General features: G+C 41.4%; 1 protein-coding gene across 1 annotated transcript in view; it reads left to right on the top strand.

Moving 5' to 3' along the window:
- rtca (RNA 3'-terminal phosphate cyclase) overlaps positions 1-13,139 on the top strand; it is a 31,144-nt gene extending 18,005 nt beyond the window's left edge. Inside the window, exons 4-11 of the mRNA XM_078407704.1 lie at positions 757-880; positions 2,576-2,634; positions 4,332-4,473; positions 5,526-5,650; positions 7,150-7,208; positions 8,509-8,603; positions 10,668-10,772; positions 12,540-13,139. Of these exons, the coding sequence (XP_078263830.1) occupies positions 757-880; positions 2,576-2,634; positions 4,332-4,473; positions 5,526-5,650; positions 7,150-7,208; positions 8,509-8,603; positions 10,668-10,772; positions 12,540-12,638 (808 nt within the window). The 3' untranslated portion in view covers positions 12,639-13,139. The remainder of the gene's footprint in view (positions 1-756; positions 881-2,575; positions 2,635-4,331; positions 4,474-5,525; positions 5,651-7,149; positions 7,209-8,508; positions 8,604-10,667; positions 10,773-12,539) is intronic.
- Positions 13,140-17,334: the final 4,195 nt, after the last annotated feature.

The following is a 17,334-nucleotide window of genomic DNA, read 5'->3' as shown; positions in this document are numbered from 1 at the left end:
TTGTTGAACCTGATTGTCTCGGTTTCGGGCTCTTGTACCTTCGTTCTGATGTTAGGAGCGAGATGAGACTGGTCTGGGTGGTTTGGGTATTTGATATTGGCTGCTATTTTGAGGAAGTGCCTCCTATTAGATCCTTTTAATGGTGGGAGGTCACCATTTGTAATGGAGCAGACATTGTCTACCCTGCTCTAGTCTCCTTCGTTCTTTGGCAGTTAAGTTGCGAAACCAAGCCATGATGCAACCAATCATAATACTTACTACCATATGCTTGTAGAATTTCAGTAGAGTATTCGTCGACATACTGAATCTCCTCAACTTTCTAAGGCACTAGAGGCATTCATAAGATCTAGGAGCAGAATTGGGCCATTCGGCCCATCAAGTCTACTCTGCCATCTATCTATCTGCCATCCATCTATCATGGCTATTCTATCTTTCTCTCTCAACCTCCTTCTGCCTTTGCCCCATTACCCCTGACACCCTTACTAATCAAAAATCTGTCAATCTCCCCCTTAAAAACATCCATTGATGGCCTCCACAGCTGTCTGTGGCAATGAATTCCACAGCCTCATCACCCTCTGACTAAAGAAACTCCTCCCATTCTCCATTTTGAATGATATGGGCCAAATGTACGTAAAATGGGACCAGCTTGAATAGACATCTTCGTCAGCATGGACAAGTTGGCCTAAAAGGCTTGTTTCTGTGCTGTATGACTCTTATTCTCTATGACTCTAAGGTCAACTGTGTTTTGTTTACTAGGAGCGTCTGTCTATTAATGCAGGTCTCCATTCCGTGTGTTCTCTTTGCTGCTTCTCCATCGCAACTGACTTTACGAGGAGGCACTAATGCTGAGATGGCTCCACAGATTGATTATACTTTACAAGTAAGAGCCAGTATGGTGTTCAAGGATTTGTTAGGAAAATTGTGTGCACTTTTCTAAAGATAGTATTTTATCTTGATGTACTAGAAATTTTATTAATGTGAATATTTCCAACCTTTTAAGATTTTCAATTCATTTGTGCATGTGCACATTTACAAGTATGTTTTACGTTAGCTGCTTTTATTTTTAGTTTCTGTGAAACTTTTCACTGAGCACAAAGTAAACATTAAAAAAGACCAATTTAAAGGGACATTTCAAAGTGGCCTTCAGCCTGACATTTTCTACAATTATCTGATTTCCATCTGCAATATCTTTGATTTTATTTGGCATCTATTTCCTGTCAGTGTGATTAAGATTAGAGCCTTATTTTACACACATGTATTGTCATTTTCAAAAAGGGACCCTCCTACTCTAAATGCTCTATGTTCACAATTCAAAATGTTTGCTATTCAATGGGTCAGACATTTGACTGAATAGCCAATGTATTAAGAGTTTGTTTTTCTTAAACTCTCCCTTTAAATAACAATGGCTGATTTGAAATCGACTGGACACGGTGAAAGCATTGAATATTCTTCAGAAATTATGTTTTGTGTTATATTATAATCCTTCTTTCTACTTTGTGCATGTGTGTTTAATGGATACTACCAATAACATTTATATGACATCCTTTTTCTATAAATGGAACATCCCAAAACCTGTACAGGAGTATTTAAAATGTTTGGGAAGTGGATTGGACAATAATGAGTATCTTCAAGTGCGAAGCAGTGATGATAAAGGATTAGTGAGGGAATTCAGGCTATGGCGTATTGGCAATTGAGAATGACTGCCATTGATGGGGCAATCGTAATGTTCTTTGGTTGTGGACTGGAGGAACTTGCAGAGATAAGGAGGGACGAAGGATTAGAAACCAAGCGTGCAAGTCGCAAATTTATGTAGATATATATTTTACAGTATTAATGAATATGGTGGAAGATGTATTGGCTGAAGGGTAGAAAGCAGAATGAGTATCTTGGTAGTTTTTTTAATCTATGCTACATGTTGGGAATGATAATGAAGAAAGTGGAAGATAGACACAATGTTGGAGTAACTCAGCGGGACAGGCGGTGTCTCTGGAGAGAAGGAATGGGTCAACCATTCCTTCTCTCCAGACATGCTGCCTGTCCTGCTGAGTTACTCCCAACATTTTGTCGATCTTTGATTTTAACCCATCTGCAATTCTTTCCTACAAAAGAAAGTGGCACGAATGAGATGCTCCATATTAGCCAATACTATTGATAATTCTGTCATCAAATATGGACCCCCTCCTCTTCAAAAACCAAATGACAATTCTAAAACAAATGACATTTCCACGGAAACATTTTCAAGTTAGGATACATGAATGATATTTCTTATCATGAACCTAGCTTTTTTCCCCTTTGGTCTCTATGATAAAGAGGAGTGCAAGTGGGATAAATGTTCAGTTCCATTGATGTTGTGGGAAGGATGCCACCCACTTGCTCTGCCATTGAAATGGAATCAAGATCTAGAATGAGAATAAAATAAAAAATTCTGACTGCAAACACTTAAATTTTAACTTGCAGCACTGTTAGGCTCTTTTTGTTCAATCGGGTTTGGAATAATGGCAATTATACTAAAACTGTTAAAAAAAATCTTAAAAATAGGATGCAAAATTTAATAATCAAATTTTCTGTTTTGCAGGTATGTAAACCAATCTTTGAAAAGTTTGGATTTCATTTTGACTGTGATTTAAAAATGAGGTGGGTTTTAAGCAAAGGAGTTCAAAAATTGAGTAATTCGTTTAGTTTAGTTTGGATTTGCAGCATGGAAATAGGCCCTTCAGCTCACCAAGTCCACGCCCATCATCGATCACCCATTCACATTCATTCTAAGTGGTCCTGCGTTCTCAGCTGCTTTCTGTACCCTGGGAGTAATTTTACAGGTCAATTAACCTACAAGCCCACATGTCTTTGGGATGTTGGAGGAACCCGGAGCATCTGGAGAAAACCCACAGTCACAGAAAGAACGTGCAAACTCCACACAGACTGCACCCAAGTCAGGATCAAATCCAGGTCTCTGGTGTTGTGAGGCAGCAGGTCTATCATTTGCACCACTGTGCCACTCTTTTACTCGTATAACAATTCAAATTAATACTGATAATTTTTGTCTTCACACACAAAGTAAAACTTATTTAGCATTGAAATGGTGTTTGTCTATGAATATTTTTAGCTTCATAAGAATGTTGTGTATTAAAGCACAAGGTAATATTGACAATTACTTTTCATAAAGAGCATTTAACATCAATACATTGGGCCAGAAATGACACCATGTAAGATGGTTGCTGAATGTGATACCAGGTATCAGAATTATTAGATCGATGTCATAAACGTTCACATTTACTATAAATATTCCTCGTTCTCTCCACTCCTTTCTCTGTAACTTGTTTGATTTCTAGCTGTTCTCAGTTATTTTGTCAGTCAGAACAACACTGATTGTTATCAGTCAGTGATTCCAATCAGTAATCTGAAATGCTTTTTTTTCCTGCAGTTTTTAATTGGCGTTAGTTTTATATTTAGAATTTGTTTTATTTTGAATTTCCAGCAGCATTGCTTTTTAATTGTTAAATATAGAATTGGGAAATGGGAATAGAGCATACTGAAAGGATTATTGAGGAATTTGTCCAACTCCTTTTGGAAGTGGCTTGGGGTTTTGTGGAAGTGATGACACTTAAATGACCACTGAGAGAAGTAGATGTTGGAACCAAACAATCTGCTGGATAAACTTTTTAATAATTGGTTATTGTTCATAAACAGAATAGGTGTTGGCTGGGGGAACTTGGTATTCTTCAGTAAGAGGCCATAACAATAGACAATAGGTGCAGGAGTAGGCCATTCGGCTCTTCACGCCAGCACTGCCATTCACTGTGATCGTGGCTGATCATCCACAATCAGTACCCCGTTCCTGCCTTCTCCCCATATCCCTTGACTCCGCTATCTTTAAGAACTCTATCTAACTCTCTCTTGAAAGCATCCAGAGAATTGGTCTCCACTGCCTTCTGAGGCAGGAAAATCCACAGATTCACAACTCTCTGGGTGAAGAAGTTCTTCCTCATCTCTGTTCTAAATGGCCTACCCCTTATTGTTAAACTGTGGCTCCTGGTTCTGGACTCCCCTAACATCGGGAACATGTTTCCTGCCTCTAGCGTGTCCAATTGTATTACTAATCCAAACATCTGCATCTTATAGCAGAGTAGTTTTATTTAATTTATTGTCACGTGTACTGTGGTTCAGTGAAAAGCTTTTGAAAGATCTGGACCAGGCACTCCTGGGGAATTGTTGACTCTGCCATTCTGTTTCATCGGGCACTTCAGATTAATAATGTCAATTAATTAATTCTTTTTGAAAATGCTGAGGGTGAAGACTGGTATATTTGAGCCACTGAAGTTTTTGTTTTGCAGAGGTTACTATCCAAAGGGTGGAGGTGAGGTGAAAGTAAAACTTTCTCCAATAAAATGGATTACTCCAATAGACATGACTGAAAGAGGAACCATTACGAAGATCCATGGGAGAGCCTTTGTTGCTGGAGTTCTACCACTTAAAGTATGTGGTAAATGTTATAGACATACTTGAATGTTACACAATTAGCATTTTTATTTTCATTTGTGCAGACTTATTTTTTGCTTCAAAAGGATCATTTTGTTTGCCTTGCCTGAAGTATTATATTCAATACTGACAAGATATATGCAGAAATTAAAGCTGGGGTGTTGAACCCGTGGTCAAGTGCAGTATGCCACCTTATTGGGTATAGGTTATGATGATTGGGTATCGGTATAGAAATGCTTCCAATCAATAAATTGTACTGAAGAATAAAAACAAATTATATTGGGTCGAGATGAAGGGTTGACTTTCACTTCCCTCCACAGATGCTATCCCATCTCTGAGTTCCTCCGGCAGAATGTTTGTGGCTCCAAATTACATTGGGATTTCTCATGGGAGCTTTGAAAGGGAATATTGAGAAAATATGTTGGGATTAGTAAATACCTTTCCGGCACTTTGCAGAATGAATACTCTGGTCATGTACTCCAGACCATCACCTCTTTGGTCACTTTCCTGTTTTGGCACACAAGATCAACAGAATTCTATTTTACAATTTGCTCAGCTGGAATTTCAAACTTCAAACCGCTGGCTGTCAAATGCTAAATTCCGTACAAAATGCTGGAGTAACTCAGCGGGACTGGCAGCATCTCTGAATAGAAGGAATGGGTGACGTTTCGAGTCGAGACCTGAAGAAGGGTCTCGAGCCGAAACGTCACCCATTCCTTCTCACCAGAGATGCTGCCTGTCCTGCTGAGTTACTCTAGCATTTTGTGTCTATATTCAATGTAAACTAGCATCTGCTGTTCCTTCCTACACACTAAATTCAGTACTCCAGAGCAAATGATTTTGACACTGATAGTTTGACATCTCAAATGACTTTCTTTTATTTGGTGCAACACAATTTTCTGCAGAAGATTGCACATTTGATCTATGTTACATTTGAGCTGAAAAAATTACTTTTTGAATGTTGAATAATAATTTACTATAATTAAACCAATAGTATTACAATAAGTGAATATGCTGAGATTCATGAGCTTTTTTTCCTTTTTTCTTAGCTTGCAAATGAGATGGCATCTGCAGCCATTCGGTGCATCAGGAAAGAAATGCGTGACATATATGTAAATATCCAACCTCTGCAGGAGCCCAAGGATAAGGCTTTTGGAAATGGAAATGGAATTATGTAAGAAGCAGAACTCTTCTGTTGTATTTGGATGTACTTTAAGATCCAGGAGTTTTCGGGTATTGGTATTGGTATTTTCCCCCCACTCCATTGTGTCATGTTAAATGAATTCAAAACCTGAACACATGCAAAGGCATTAATACTGATTTATGTGTTCTTTTTATTGTGCTTGAGTAAACTGCAGCTAAGTTATTCTTTTAATGCTGATCAAGTGCAGCGGTATTTACTGTGAACTCTTTATACACGATTTACTTAAAGTGCCTCCAGCTCAGAGCATGGCTGGCAATAATGTAGTGCTATCAAACATTACTACCAACTTGTGATTTTTGGTCTTTTGATTTTTTAGTTGTGGAGGCACGGTTGAGTGATGTTCTGCTATCTTAATTATAGAAGGACATCTGATCATATATCAGAAGCTGTTTTTTACTGTTCAAAACAGTACTGAAGTAATTCTCTCTCCTCCCCCTCTCCAACTCCTGCTGTTTAACCACTTTCCAGCATCCCCCTCCCGACACAATCAGTTTGAAGAAGGGTCCTGACCCAAAAGTCACCTGTCCATTTCTTCTAAAAGATGCTGCTTGACAAACTGAGTTATTCCAGCATTTTGTCTTTTACTTTTCCACTTCAGTTAAAATGACAAAATTGGAATTGGTGTAGTTATTGATGTCCCGCTATTTACAATTTTGCACCACTGATGATATGAAACAATTGTCTTGATTTTCTATGTGACCTCCTCACTATAAGCATTATTTTACCAAGCACTAGTAAATTCAGAAGCAAAAACTGAACCACCCCAGAAAATTCCTGAACACTGCCTGTGTACTTGCAATCTTGTTCAGTTTATAATTGCAACACTTCTGTTGCAGTACCTGATGCCTGTTATGATGGTGTCAAGAGAGAGTTAGATTTAGCTCTTAGGGCTAAGGGAATCAAGGGATATGGGGGAAAAAGCCGGAACGGGGTACTGATTTTGAAAGATGAGCCATGATCGTATTGAACGGGTCATGCAGCATCTCTGGAGAGAAGGAATGGGTGATGTTTCGGGTCGAGATCCTTCGTCAGACTGCCCTTGGCTACCATTTATGCCTTTCACACACCAGCCACATCACTTGCAGCAAAATTGGAATCCTCAGACGGCAAATTAATTGACGTTCTGACAAAGTGCCTTCAACCTGAAACAGTGACTCTGTTTCTCTTCCCACAAATGTGGCCTGACGTGCTGAGTGTTTTCTTTTTGTTTTAGATTTCTGCAGATATATATATATATATTTTCTCTATTCCTGGTTCTTCTGAGTTAACATATTTGGAGGAATAGGTTTTGAAATGTGATTTTAGAAATTTAGGAACTCTGGTAAAGTCCTTAGTTATGCATTCTACAAGGTTGGGAGCTGATTTTGATGAATTTTTACAATACACATAACAAAAGTACACATAACTTTTAGAAATTGTTTTCAAAAATAGTTCTCATTTCTTGATCTAATTGATATTTCTTTACATAGTATTGTGGCTGAAACGTCTACTGGGTGTATACTTGCAGGATCTGCCCTTGGCAAAAGAGGTAAAACTGTTTGCATTGTTGTATAAAATTAGCAAGGAATAAATGCTAAATTAATGTACTGATCTAGTATTAATCTATAACAACTTTATATGTTTTAAATATGGTCATATATCCTGAGGCTCTTCATTAGAGTTTCATCAGACAAGATCTGATGGCATACTAAGTGACCTGTGGAAATCATGAAAGGCTGTTGGTGAGGGAATAACAGTGGTAACTAGAAAAGGGTGGACCCGTTGGCTCCAAACTTCTCCTGCATTAGTCTAGCACCCTTCCCACTCCCCCCTCCCCCCTTCTACTCACCCACTCACCCATTCCATCCTCCTTCAACCCCCCTTATCCCTCCCCTCACCCACTCTATCCCCCCCTCCTCCCCTCACCCAGGGCCGTCTTAACGCATGGGCCTGATGGGCACTTGCCCGGGGGCCCCATGCTGATCTGTGTATGTTAAGTGACTTGCAATAAATAAATACTACTTTAAAAATGTAGGTTCAATAAGTGCTTTTTTCGCAACATTTTCTGTGCTTCTCACAGCGATCTGCAAGTGCTTTTCGCAACAATGTAGCACCCTAAGTCCATCGCTAAGTGCTTTTCGGTAAGTGCTTTTCGCCGGCACGACAGGGGGGGGGCTGGTAGGGAAAGGGGGGTGGGGGAGTGTAACGGTGGGGGCCCCTGTACACTGCTTTGCCCGGGGGCCCATAATGCTGTAAAAACTTCCCTGCCCTCACCCACTCACCAACTCCATCTCCCCCTCAACCCCCCTTATCCCCCCACTCACCCATTCCATCCCCACTCAACCCCCCTTATCCCCTCCCTGCCATTTGCACCATCGCAAAGTTGAAATATCGTACGTCAGGGAGCATCTGTATTAGATCCACGGGCCCCAACTGCGCAGGTGCAGACCCGTTGGGTTCCCTTTGTGACGCCGAACACGGAGGTATTACTGCGCAGGCGTGGCTGACAGGCAGGGCAAGTGGAAAAGGCATTTATTAAAGTTTTAAAAGTGATTTTTAAAGTTTAGAAAGTGAATGACTTTTAAAATGTAACAACCATTTGAACCACAGGCCAATGGTGAGTAAGGTGGGCCTAAAATTGTTGCGCTATCATGTACTGTTTTGGCTGTATTTTGGGAACAAATATGTCCACAAACCTACAAATAGACAAGATGAGAGTTTTAGTAATATAATAATAATAGATATTAAACACACAATATGGAGTTTGTTATATTGTAAAAGTCACAGGAGTTTGTCAAGAAAAACGGTTTGCATCAAACCACTGAGACTAGACTGTTTCTGAAATCCAGGAGTTGCTGCAGACCGAGTTGGGATTGAAGCTGCCGAGATGTTGCTGATGAACCTTCGACATGGTGGATGTGTGGACCAGTACTTGCAGGACCAGGTAGAGGGCACAAGCAGGATATTTAAATATTTTTTAAAGCTTAAATGTGTTAAAAAAGAAAAAAATATGGGCCTTTATTATCCTAAAGTTATTTCCTCCCTCATTGCTCCAGACTTGCATCCCCTGCAATGAACTGCTATTGGCTATACGTTAATACTCTAATGCACAATCAACAAGTCCGCCACCATATGAGGTGGGCTTGAATTCTAATAATGTCTCTCACATTCGATTGTCTTAATCTCATTCTGAACTTTATAGAATTTCTTAATGCCAAATAGAATTGGGCCATCTCGTCCTAATTATACTTTAAGTTAACATCTTGGACTGATAACAACATTTTGGCTGGAAGGTGTGCCGTTACCTGTCTTATATTTTAAACTAAACGCTTTAAATGCCCGTTTAAATATTTATTCCCATAGACAAACCTGTTTAAAAATGATTTTCTTGTTGACCTTGCTTTCAAAGTATGTTCGTGGTTTATCTGAAGCCACTGGGAGTGCAAAGAACATGGTGCAGAAACGGGCATTGTACCGCTTGTTATCACATTTGGAGATGTTTTTCAAAGGAGTGGGTGGAGAAGTAGAAGCTTTGCAATTGTCTTGCAATTAACCTCCATCACTAGATGGAAAATAATCCTCAATCGGATTTTGGTTAGGCTGCATTTGGAGAATGACACACAATTCTGGTCACCAGTCCTCATTGTCCACATCTCCTCTGATGCAGGAAGGATATAGAGGTTTTTGAAAGGTAGTTTACCACAATGATGTGTAGGATTTTTTTTTTACAGATGCTGGTTTAAATCGAAGGTAGACACAAAATGCTGGAGTAACTCAGTGGGTCAGGCAGCATCTCAGGAGAAAAGGAATGGGTGATGTTCTGGGTCGAGACCCTTCAGGCTGAAACCCTCCAATCCAGGCAGCATTCTGGTTAACCTTCTCTGCACTCTCTCCAAAGCCTCCACATTTTTCTTGTAATGGGGGCGAGCAGAACTGCATGCAATGCTCCAAATGCAGCCTAACCAAAGTCCTGTAGAGCTGCATCATGACTTCCTTACTCTTGTACTCAGTGTCCCTAGTAATAAAAGCAAGCATGCCATATGCCTTCGTTACCACCAATTCTATCTGTGCTGCTGTGAGCTTTAAACTTGAACTTTAAGGTATCTCTGCACAGCAGTAGATTTAACGATCCTGCCATTACCTGTATACTCTCCCCTTACTTTCAACCTACCAAAGTGCAACACCTTACATTTGCTCGGGTTCAGCTGCATCTGCCACTTCACTGCTCATTTCTGCAGCTGATCTGTATCCTGCTATATCTTCTGGAGGCATTCCTCATTGTCTGCAACTCTATTTTTGGTGTTATCAGCAAACGTACTCACCAACCCGCTATATTTACATCTACGTCATTTATATATATACCACGAGCAGCAGAGGTCCCAGCTCAGATTCCTGCGGAACTCCACTGGTCAAAGACGTCTAGCCAGAATATCTGTCTGTCAAGAGTGTTTCATTGTCATATGTCCCAGATAGAACAAGGACATTCTTACTTGCTGCAGCACAACAGAATATGTAAACATAGTACACTGTAAGCCATCATAAGTAAGTGAAATTATGAATGGTATGGGTGGTATAGATGGTCTGAACCTTTTTGCCTATGTGGAAATGTCATATACTAGAGGAGATAGCTTTAAGGGGAGATATGTGGGGCAACTTTTTTTTTTTTTTGCACAGAGGATAGTGGGTGCCTGTAATGCACTGTCCGAAGTGGTGGTGGAAACATTTTGAAAGGCACATGGATAAACAAGGAATGTTGGGATATGGATCAGATGAGGCTAGTTTATTTTGACACGTTTGGCACTGACTTTGTGGGCCGAAGGGCCTAGTCCTGTGCTCTATTTTAATATCTTTGGTGAAAGCGTGATTCTGCTCAATGGCATTACTTTAGTCTAAAATCGCATTTATTTCATGTGTAGCTCTAGTATAGGCATTGGGAAATGTCATGCATGTTGAAAGGGAAGTGTTACATGGCCATGAACTTTCCTGATTGCGTATTTCTTTGGATCAGGTCATCATTTTCATGGCTCTCGCTAAGGGTGTCTCCAGAATAAGAACTGGACCATTGACCCTTCACACTCAGACTGCTATACACTTTGCAGAAATGCTAACCAAGGTCAGTATATTTGTCGTCTTATGAAGTTGTTGGCAATTGTTTTTATTTTATGGCTTAAAACAAAATGATTCGAGGGTCGATGTTTTTGGGAAGCATGGTCACCATTGGAGTTCAAACTGTGAACAATTAATGCAACACTGTTTAATGCTAATCCAAAATCACCTTGGGCCAAATACAAAATAGTTGGCAAAACTTTATGAAGTATGGCTTTTTTATTTCAATTTAATTTTTTAGTAGAAGGTAGGCACAAAATGCAAGAGTAACTCAGCGGGACGGGCAGCATCGCTGGAGAGAAGGAATGGGTGATGTTTCTGGTCGAAACACTTCCTCAGACTTTTTAGTAGTGTTTCCCCAAAGTATTGCTTTATTTTGAAGTGATTTGAGTCTTCCATGTGTGGATAAACATACGATGGATGTCAAAAGTATAATTTTGTAGGAGAGCACTTTTTCTGATGAAAGTGGAAGATGGGAAATGTCATACAATTATTGTTCACTTTGCAATATACTTTAACTTCTGACCTTTACAATTTCATGTATAATCTTTAAAAGTAGCATTATTTAGCATATCAATACACAAAACGCATTCAGATTATCAGGCAGCAGGTGTAATATAGCAAAGTAATCCATAAAATGCTGAGTCTCTAAAATGAATAACAGGTTTTCAATCTGTAGAGCACCCTGACAAATGGGAAGATAACTAACTATAGCAATGTACACCTTATGTTGTTTACACCTCATGCATTATGTGGTGTATTACTTAATTCTTTGCTAACACCATATCTGATTTAGGCTGATCAAAGACTGATCCGCATTGCTTCTGTGTAGGAAAACAAAACTGCAGATGCTGGTTTAAATCGAAGGTAGTCACAAAATGCTGGAGTAACTCAGCGGGTCAGGCAGCATCTCAGGAGAGAAGGAATGGGTGACGTTTCGGGTCGAGACCCTTCTTCAGTCTGAGTTACTCCAGCATTTTGTCTACCTTGCTTCTATGTGTGCTCTGTGTACGTATGTGTGTATATGTATATATATATATATATATGTGTGTGTGTGTGTATATATATGCATATATAAAAAACCCTTCAAGGGCTGGTCAATCTATTAGTTGTTAATTGAGACACAAGAAATCGTAGATGCTGGAATCCGAAGTGGAAAAACGAACTGCTGAAGGTAGTCGAGCTGCTGGAGTTAGGCAACTTCTTTGAAGGGAATGGGCAGAGAACATTTTGGGCCCTTTATCTTATCTCCTGCTCTACCACGCTAAGTTTCTTGTGCCTGCTGGAGGAATTCTGGCGGGTCAGGCAACATTCTGTGGAAGGAAATGCCCAGATGATGTTTTTGTTCGAGACCCTTCTTTAGCAAATGGAGTAGAGGGTAGATCACTGGTTAAAAGTTTCTCGTCTCATCTGTCTATTTCCTTCCAATATTGTTAATTGACAGAATTTTGTCAATAAAATAGTGTTATATGTAGGGTAAAATTATGCTAACTTGTGTATTTGGCCTATAGACCATTTAGTATTAACATTATAACTTGGCTATGGTATGTTGTAATTTTTATATACTTCACTGGAGATTCTTAATTTAGCTCTTTGTTTAAATTTAATTAACTTAATAATGTGATTTCTTGACCTTTTGTTTCTAAAGCTACTTTCTGTATTACATTCAGGTCCCAGGAAATGCAATGAATAATGCTTTTATAATATAAAATTCTCTTGTGTTGCATGTGAGGTGTTGTGACAGATTTTCATTTTGCTTTATATTTTCTTTCAGGCCAAGTTCACAGTAAATAAAATCGATGATCAAGAATCTGGATCAGAAAGATGCATCATAGAATGTGAAGGGATAGGAATGACAAATCCCAGCATCTGATATCTGAAATGTATATGTGCAAAAGCAATGGAAGCTGTATATTTTCCAGTACTTTGGGGAATCTTAATCCTGGTAACTGTTTCATGTGAGACTCAAATTTACAAAAATTAATATTGGATTGCAATCCAGCTTTTTTCCCCTCTTGTGGATACACTGCTGTGGGAAGAGAAGTGAACTGGGTAATGACAACTTTCAAAATCTCAAAACTAAAGGGGAATACAGTCTAATTTGGAAATGAAAAGGACTCGTGCTATCCAATAAGTAATTTAATCTCAAAAGAATGTCTCTGTGTATTCTCTGTTTTGTTTTACTGCTGATCCAGCAAGAGGAACATTGCTTTATAAAATAGCAGACATATAAAAAAATAAAATTCTGCTTAATGATAACAGCTCAGCTACTACAGCTCAAGTTCCCAATTGTTTTTGTGCATGGCATTACTGTAATATGGCAAATGCACTATAATAAAAGACGGCTACTTTTGAATATTAGGTGTACATTTTCATTTAGATGGAATGCTGACATCAAATTTGCTTTGGAACAAAAATGAGCAGTCATTATTCAATTAGATCAATTGATATGTAGTTTGATTCCACATTTCTACTTCCTTTTATTGATCTTTAATTTGCCATTCCTGTGATCTTTGGATTTCTATTACTCTGTATGTGAAAGTGAGAAGAAAAGGAATGCACTGGAAAAGAGTATATTGGGGCGAATTACCGTGTGGAAGCCATTTATGTTTAGGCTAGCTACTGTTGGCATATTATTTTGTGCATATATATCTTGCCGTATTATTTTGGACACTTGGGGGCAGTCATTAGATGCACAGGGTGGTGTATTTATATGGGCATAGGGGACAGGAAGTGGCAGACAGAGGGAGGAAGAGCATACAGTTCTCACCAGATATGGGACAAAGCAGCCAGCTACAACTTGCACGCGGAATAAGGAAATAATAAAATGATCTCCTTATTTGTACAACTACTTCAATAAACGGCCAATGGACTGGAAATAACGACTGGAAGATCTGTTCTATTAGGTCTGTGTAAGATCACGCCGACTTCCTATGTAGTAATGGCAAGTGGAAAAGAGGTCACTGGAAAAGTCGGAAAGTTGCCATTACAACAGAATACAAAAAAAAGGATGTTTTTTCAAAGCTGAAAACAGTGAGGCAAAAAGCTGGGAATGTACAAGAGGCCAAAAGAATGCAAAGTCCTGGGATGGATTGCACAATTGGAATGCCTTAGATGATGATGCAATTTGTGTGTGAGGGTGGAAGTTTTAAAATTAAAACATTGGGGGATATTTGCTGAATACAACTGTTAGACATGAAACTAGAAGTGTAGTTTCGATGAACAGAAATTCACAAACCTGTTGGGTATTTGGAGGTGGGAGAGGAGGCAGGAAGTCATCCAGGAAATCACTGCAGTAAATGGGGTTGAAGTTGACAAAATGAGTATGAGAAGATGACTACACGCAGGTAATGTAACAGTTGGGAAAGCCAATACCCTTTGTGCATGATAGAATACAAGATCAGAAGTTTAGCTTTGAATTGTATAAGTTCAGTTTTAGTTTATTGTCATGTGTACCGAGATACAGTGAAACTTCTCCGTGGATTGTCACCTTGTCGTGGTGGAGAAGCTTGTGTGGTACTGAGAGCCGTCTGGAGCTATGCTCCTGGTAGGGTCACCCATGGCGGTAAGGTGAAGGGGGAGGTTCCTGACAAAGAGCAATCCAACCAAGACCTCAACGGTGGAACACGTGGGCGGCACGGTGGCGCAGCGGTAGAGTTGCTGCCTTACAGCGAATGCAGCGCCGGAGACTCGAGTTCAATCCTGACTACGGACGCCGTCTGTACGGAGTTTGTACGTTTTCCCATGACCTGCGTGGGTTTTCTCCGAGATCTTCGGTTTCGTCACACACTCCAAAGACGAACAGGTATGTAGGTTAATTGACTGGGTAAATGTAAAAATTGTCCCTAGTGTGTGTAGGATAGTGTTAATGTGCAGGGATCGCTGGGCGGCGCGGACTCGGTGGGCCGAAGGGCCTGTTTCCGCACTGTATCTCTAAATCTAAAAAATCTAACAGGCGGAGGATGATGGCTGACTTTAGTGGAGCGTCACAACGGCTGGGAAGGCGGATGAAGGCTGCAGAGAAAAGGGTCCCCGGTCGTCATGGACTCTATGCCACTGGATCCTGACCCAGATCTGTCAAGGACCGTGTGGTGGCTGTCTGTGCACCAGTCTCCCCACGTTAAACAAAGTCACGCACAGGCGTCCTCCATGGAGAGGACAGTCATACTCGCTTCGAGTGACCGCCGATGATGATGACAGTGAAAAACTGAACTTGTACAATTCCAAGCTAAACGTATAAGGTGACAAGGTTGCAAACCATGTTCCTCAACATGAAATGAGGGTATGAGATTGGTGGCAATGGTATGAAATATGCTAAGGATGAATCTGCTTTTGCTATCTTTATTTAAGTGTTGATAGAAATTATAGAGCACCTGAAAGGTACATCAGATAAGCAACCTGCCACCTGGAGCAAGATGGAGTTTCTGTACAGAGGTTCAGCCAGAGTCTTGGACAAAAATGCCAGTATCTCAGCAGGTCAGGCGGCATCTCTGGAGAATACGGATAGGTGATTTTTCGGGTTGGGACCCTTCTTCAGTCTCTTGGTCCGGAACTTGGCCTGGAATCCAGGTAAGTTGACTGCCTGGGGCTTGTTGCTAAACTAGATGGGGATTGGCTGGTTCTACGGTAGAGGAAGAAACGGAGGGCTTCGAGACCATCCTTGTGGGGGGATGGAAGTGTAGAGTGACTGGACATCCATGGTAAAGATGAGGGAGTGGGGGCCTGGGAACCGGAAGTTATCGAGGAGATGGAGAGTTGTAGATGGGGATTGGCTGGTTCTTTGTAGATGGGGATTGGCTGGTTCTTTGTAGATGGGGATTGGCTGGTTCTTTGTGGATGGGGATTGGCTGGTTGCCTGGGGCTTGTTAGTGGCCGGGGGAAAAGGCAAAGATCAGTGGAGTCATTGGTCGTGCGGGTGGCCGGAGTGCAGATAAGGGTTGGTGGTGGTAGGAGTTACTGGGGCGGTGATGCGACCAGCAGGGCAGCTGACCGTGCTGGTAGCCGCCATGGCGGCAGGGCTGCCGGTGCTGTGAGCAGCAGGAGAGAGCCGGCGAGCAGCAGGCACTTAAACAGCAGGGGAAACACCGGCAGTCGCCGCTGCTTGCTGTCTTGTAGAGACATACAGTGTGGAAACAGGCTCTTTGGCCCAACTTGCCCACACCGGTCAACATGTCCCAGCTACTCTTGGTCCCACCTGCCTGCGCTTGGTCCATATCCCTCCAAACCTGTCCCATCCATGTACCTGTCTAAATGTTGCGATAGTCCCAGCCTCAACTACCTCCGCTGACAGTTCGTTTCATACACCCACCAGCCTTTGTGTGGGAAAAGTTACCGCTCGGGTTCCTATTAAATCTTCCACCCCTCACCTGAAACCTATGTCCTTGTCTGTGTCGACGGTGCAGTTGGGGGCAGCCGGCACTGAGAGTGGCCTGGGTGGCAGGAGTGGCTGGCACTGAGAGTGGCCTGGGTGGCAGGAGTGGCCGGCACTGAGAGTGGCCTGGGTGGCAGGAGTGGCCGGCACTGAGAGTGGCCTGGGTGGCAGGAGTGGCTGGCACTGAGAGTGGCCTGGGTGGCAGGAGTGGCCGGCACTGAGAGTGGCCTGGGTGGCAGGAGTGGCCGGCACTGAGAGGCCTGGGTGGCAGGAGTGGCTGGCACTGAGAGTGGCCTGGGTGGCAGGAGTGGCCGGCACTGAGTGTGGCCTGGGTGGCAGGAGTGGCCGGCACTGAAAGTGGCAGTGCAAGCAGCCATCAGTAGGTCAGTACGGTATAAAAGGGAGAAATTTGGGATTCAATTGAAGAAATTATGATCAAAGTAACAAGTCTGAATCTAGAAAAAGTAATACCAATGATCTCAAATGGAGGTGGAGAGGAAATAGTTTTCTGTCTCCAAACATTGTAGAGTTCAAAGATGGATTGAGTTCCAAGTACATTTCTTTTGTGATTTTTGATGTGTGTTGTTTCAGTGACATGGAGTTGTACACCTGCCAAGTCTGCACCTCCCATAAAGCACCTGTTTACATTGATCTAATTTTAATTCTGCACATTTCCTACAAATCTCCCTGACTGTTGCCTCTCTTTGACATACAAAGAGCTGAGTTCCCTGTTTTACTCTTAAATGCCCGTGATTGTGTGGTCAGGCACAGCTCCAACAACAGCTTTAGGTTTGTTGACAATCCCACTGTTCATGGGTTCATGGATCCCAACTAAGCTCATCTCCAAACTCGTGGAACTTGGAGACAGCACTCCCCTCTGCAACTGCATCCTCAGCTTCCTCACCAACGCACCACAATCAATGAGGAAAGGTGACAATACGGTAATCCTCAACACCGCTGCCCAGCAGGGATGCCTTCTCAGCCCCTTACTATACATGGTGAATTCAAAGCGAATTTACAGAAAACTCTGCTTTAAGTGTCGAATAGGTCAGGAGGACACATTATTGGCAACAATGCTGAACACAAGATTCAACTGTCAGCTCCTTATGCCAGGTTACCCACTAAACAAAAATCAGATTTGTTTCTGGAGGGAGAGATAGATTGCATTTTGCAATGATCTTTGGCAAAGATTCTCCTC

Source organism: Rhinoraja longicauda, chromosome 11 (genome assembly GCF_053455715.1).
Source record: "Rhinoraja longicauda isolate Sanriku21f chromosome 11, sRhiLon1.1, whole genome shotgun sequence".
NCBI lineage: Eukaryota > Metazoa > Chordata > Chondrichthyes > Rajiformes > Arhynchobatidae > Rhinoraja > Rhinoraja longicauda.
Note: the sequence above shows the minus strand (reverse complement) of the source record. Positions and strands in the feature narration are given on the sequence as shown.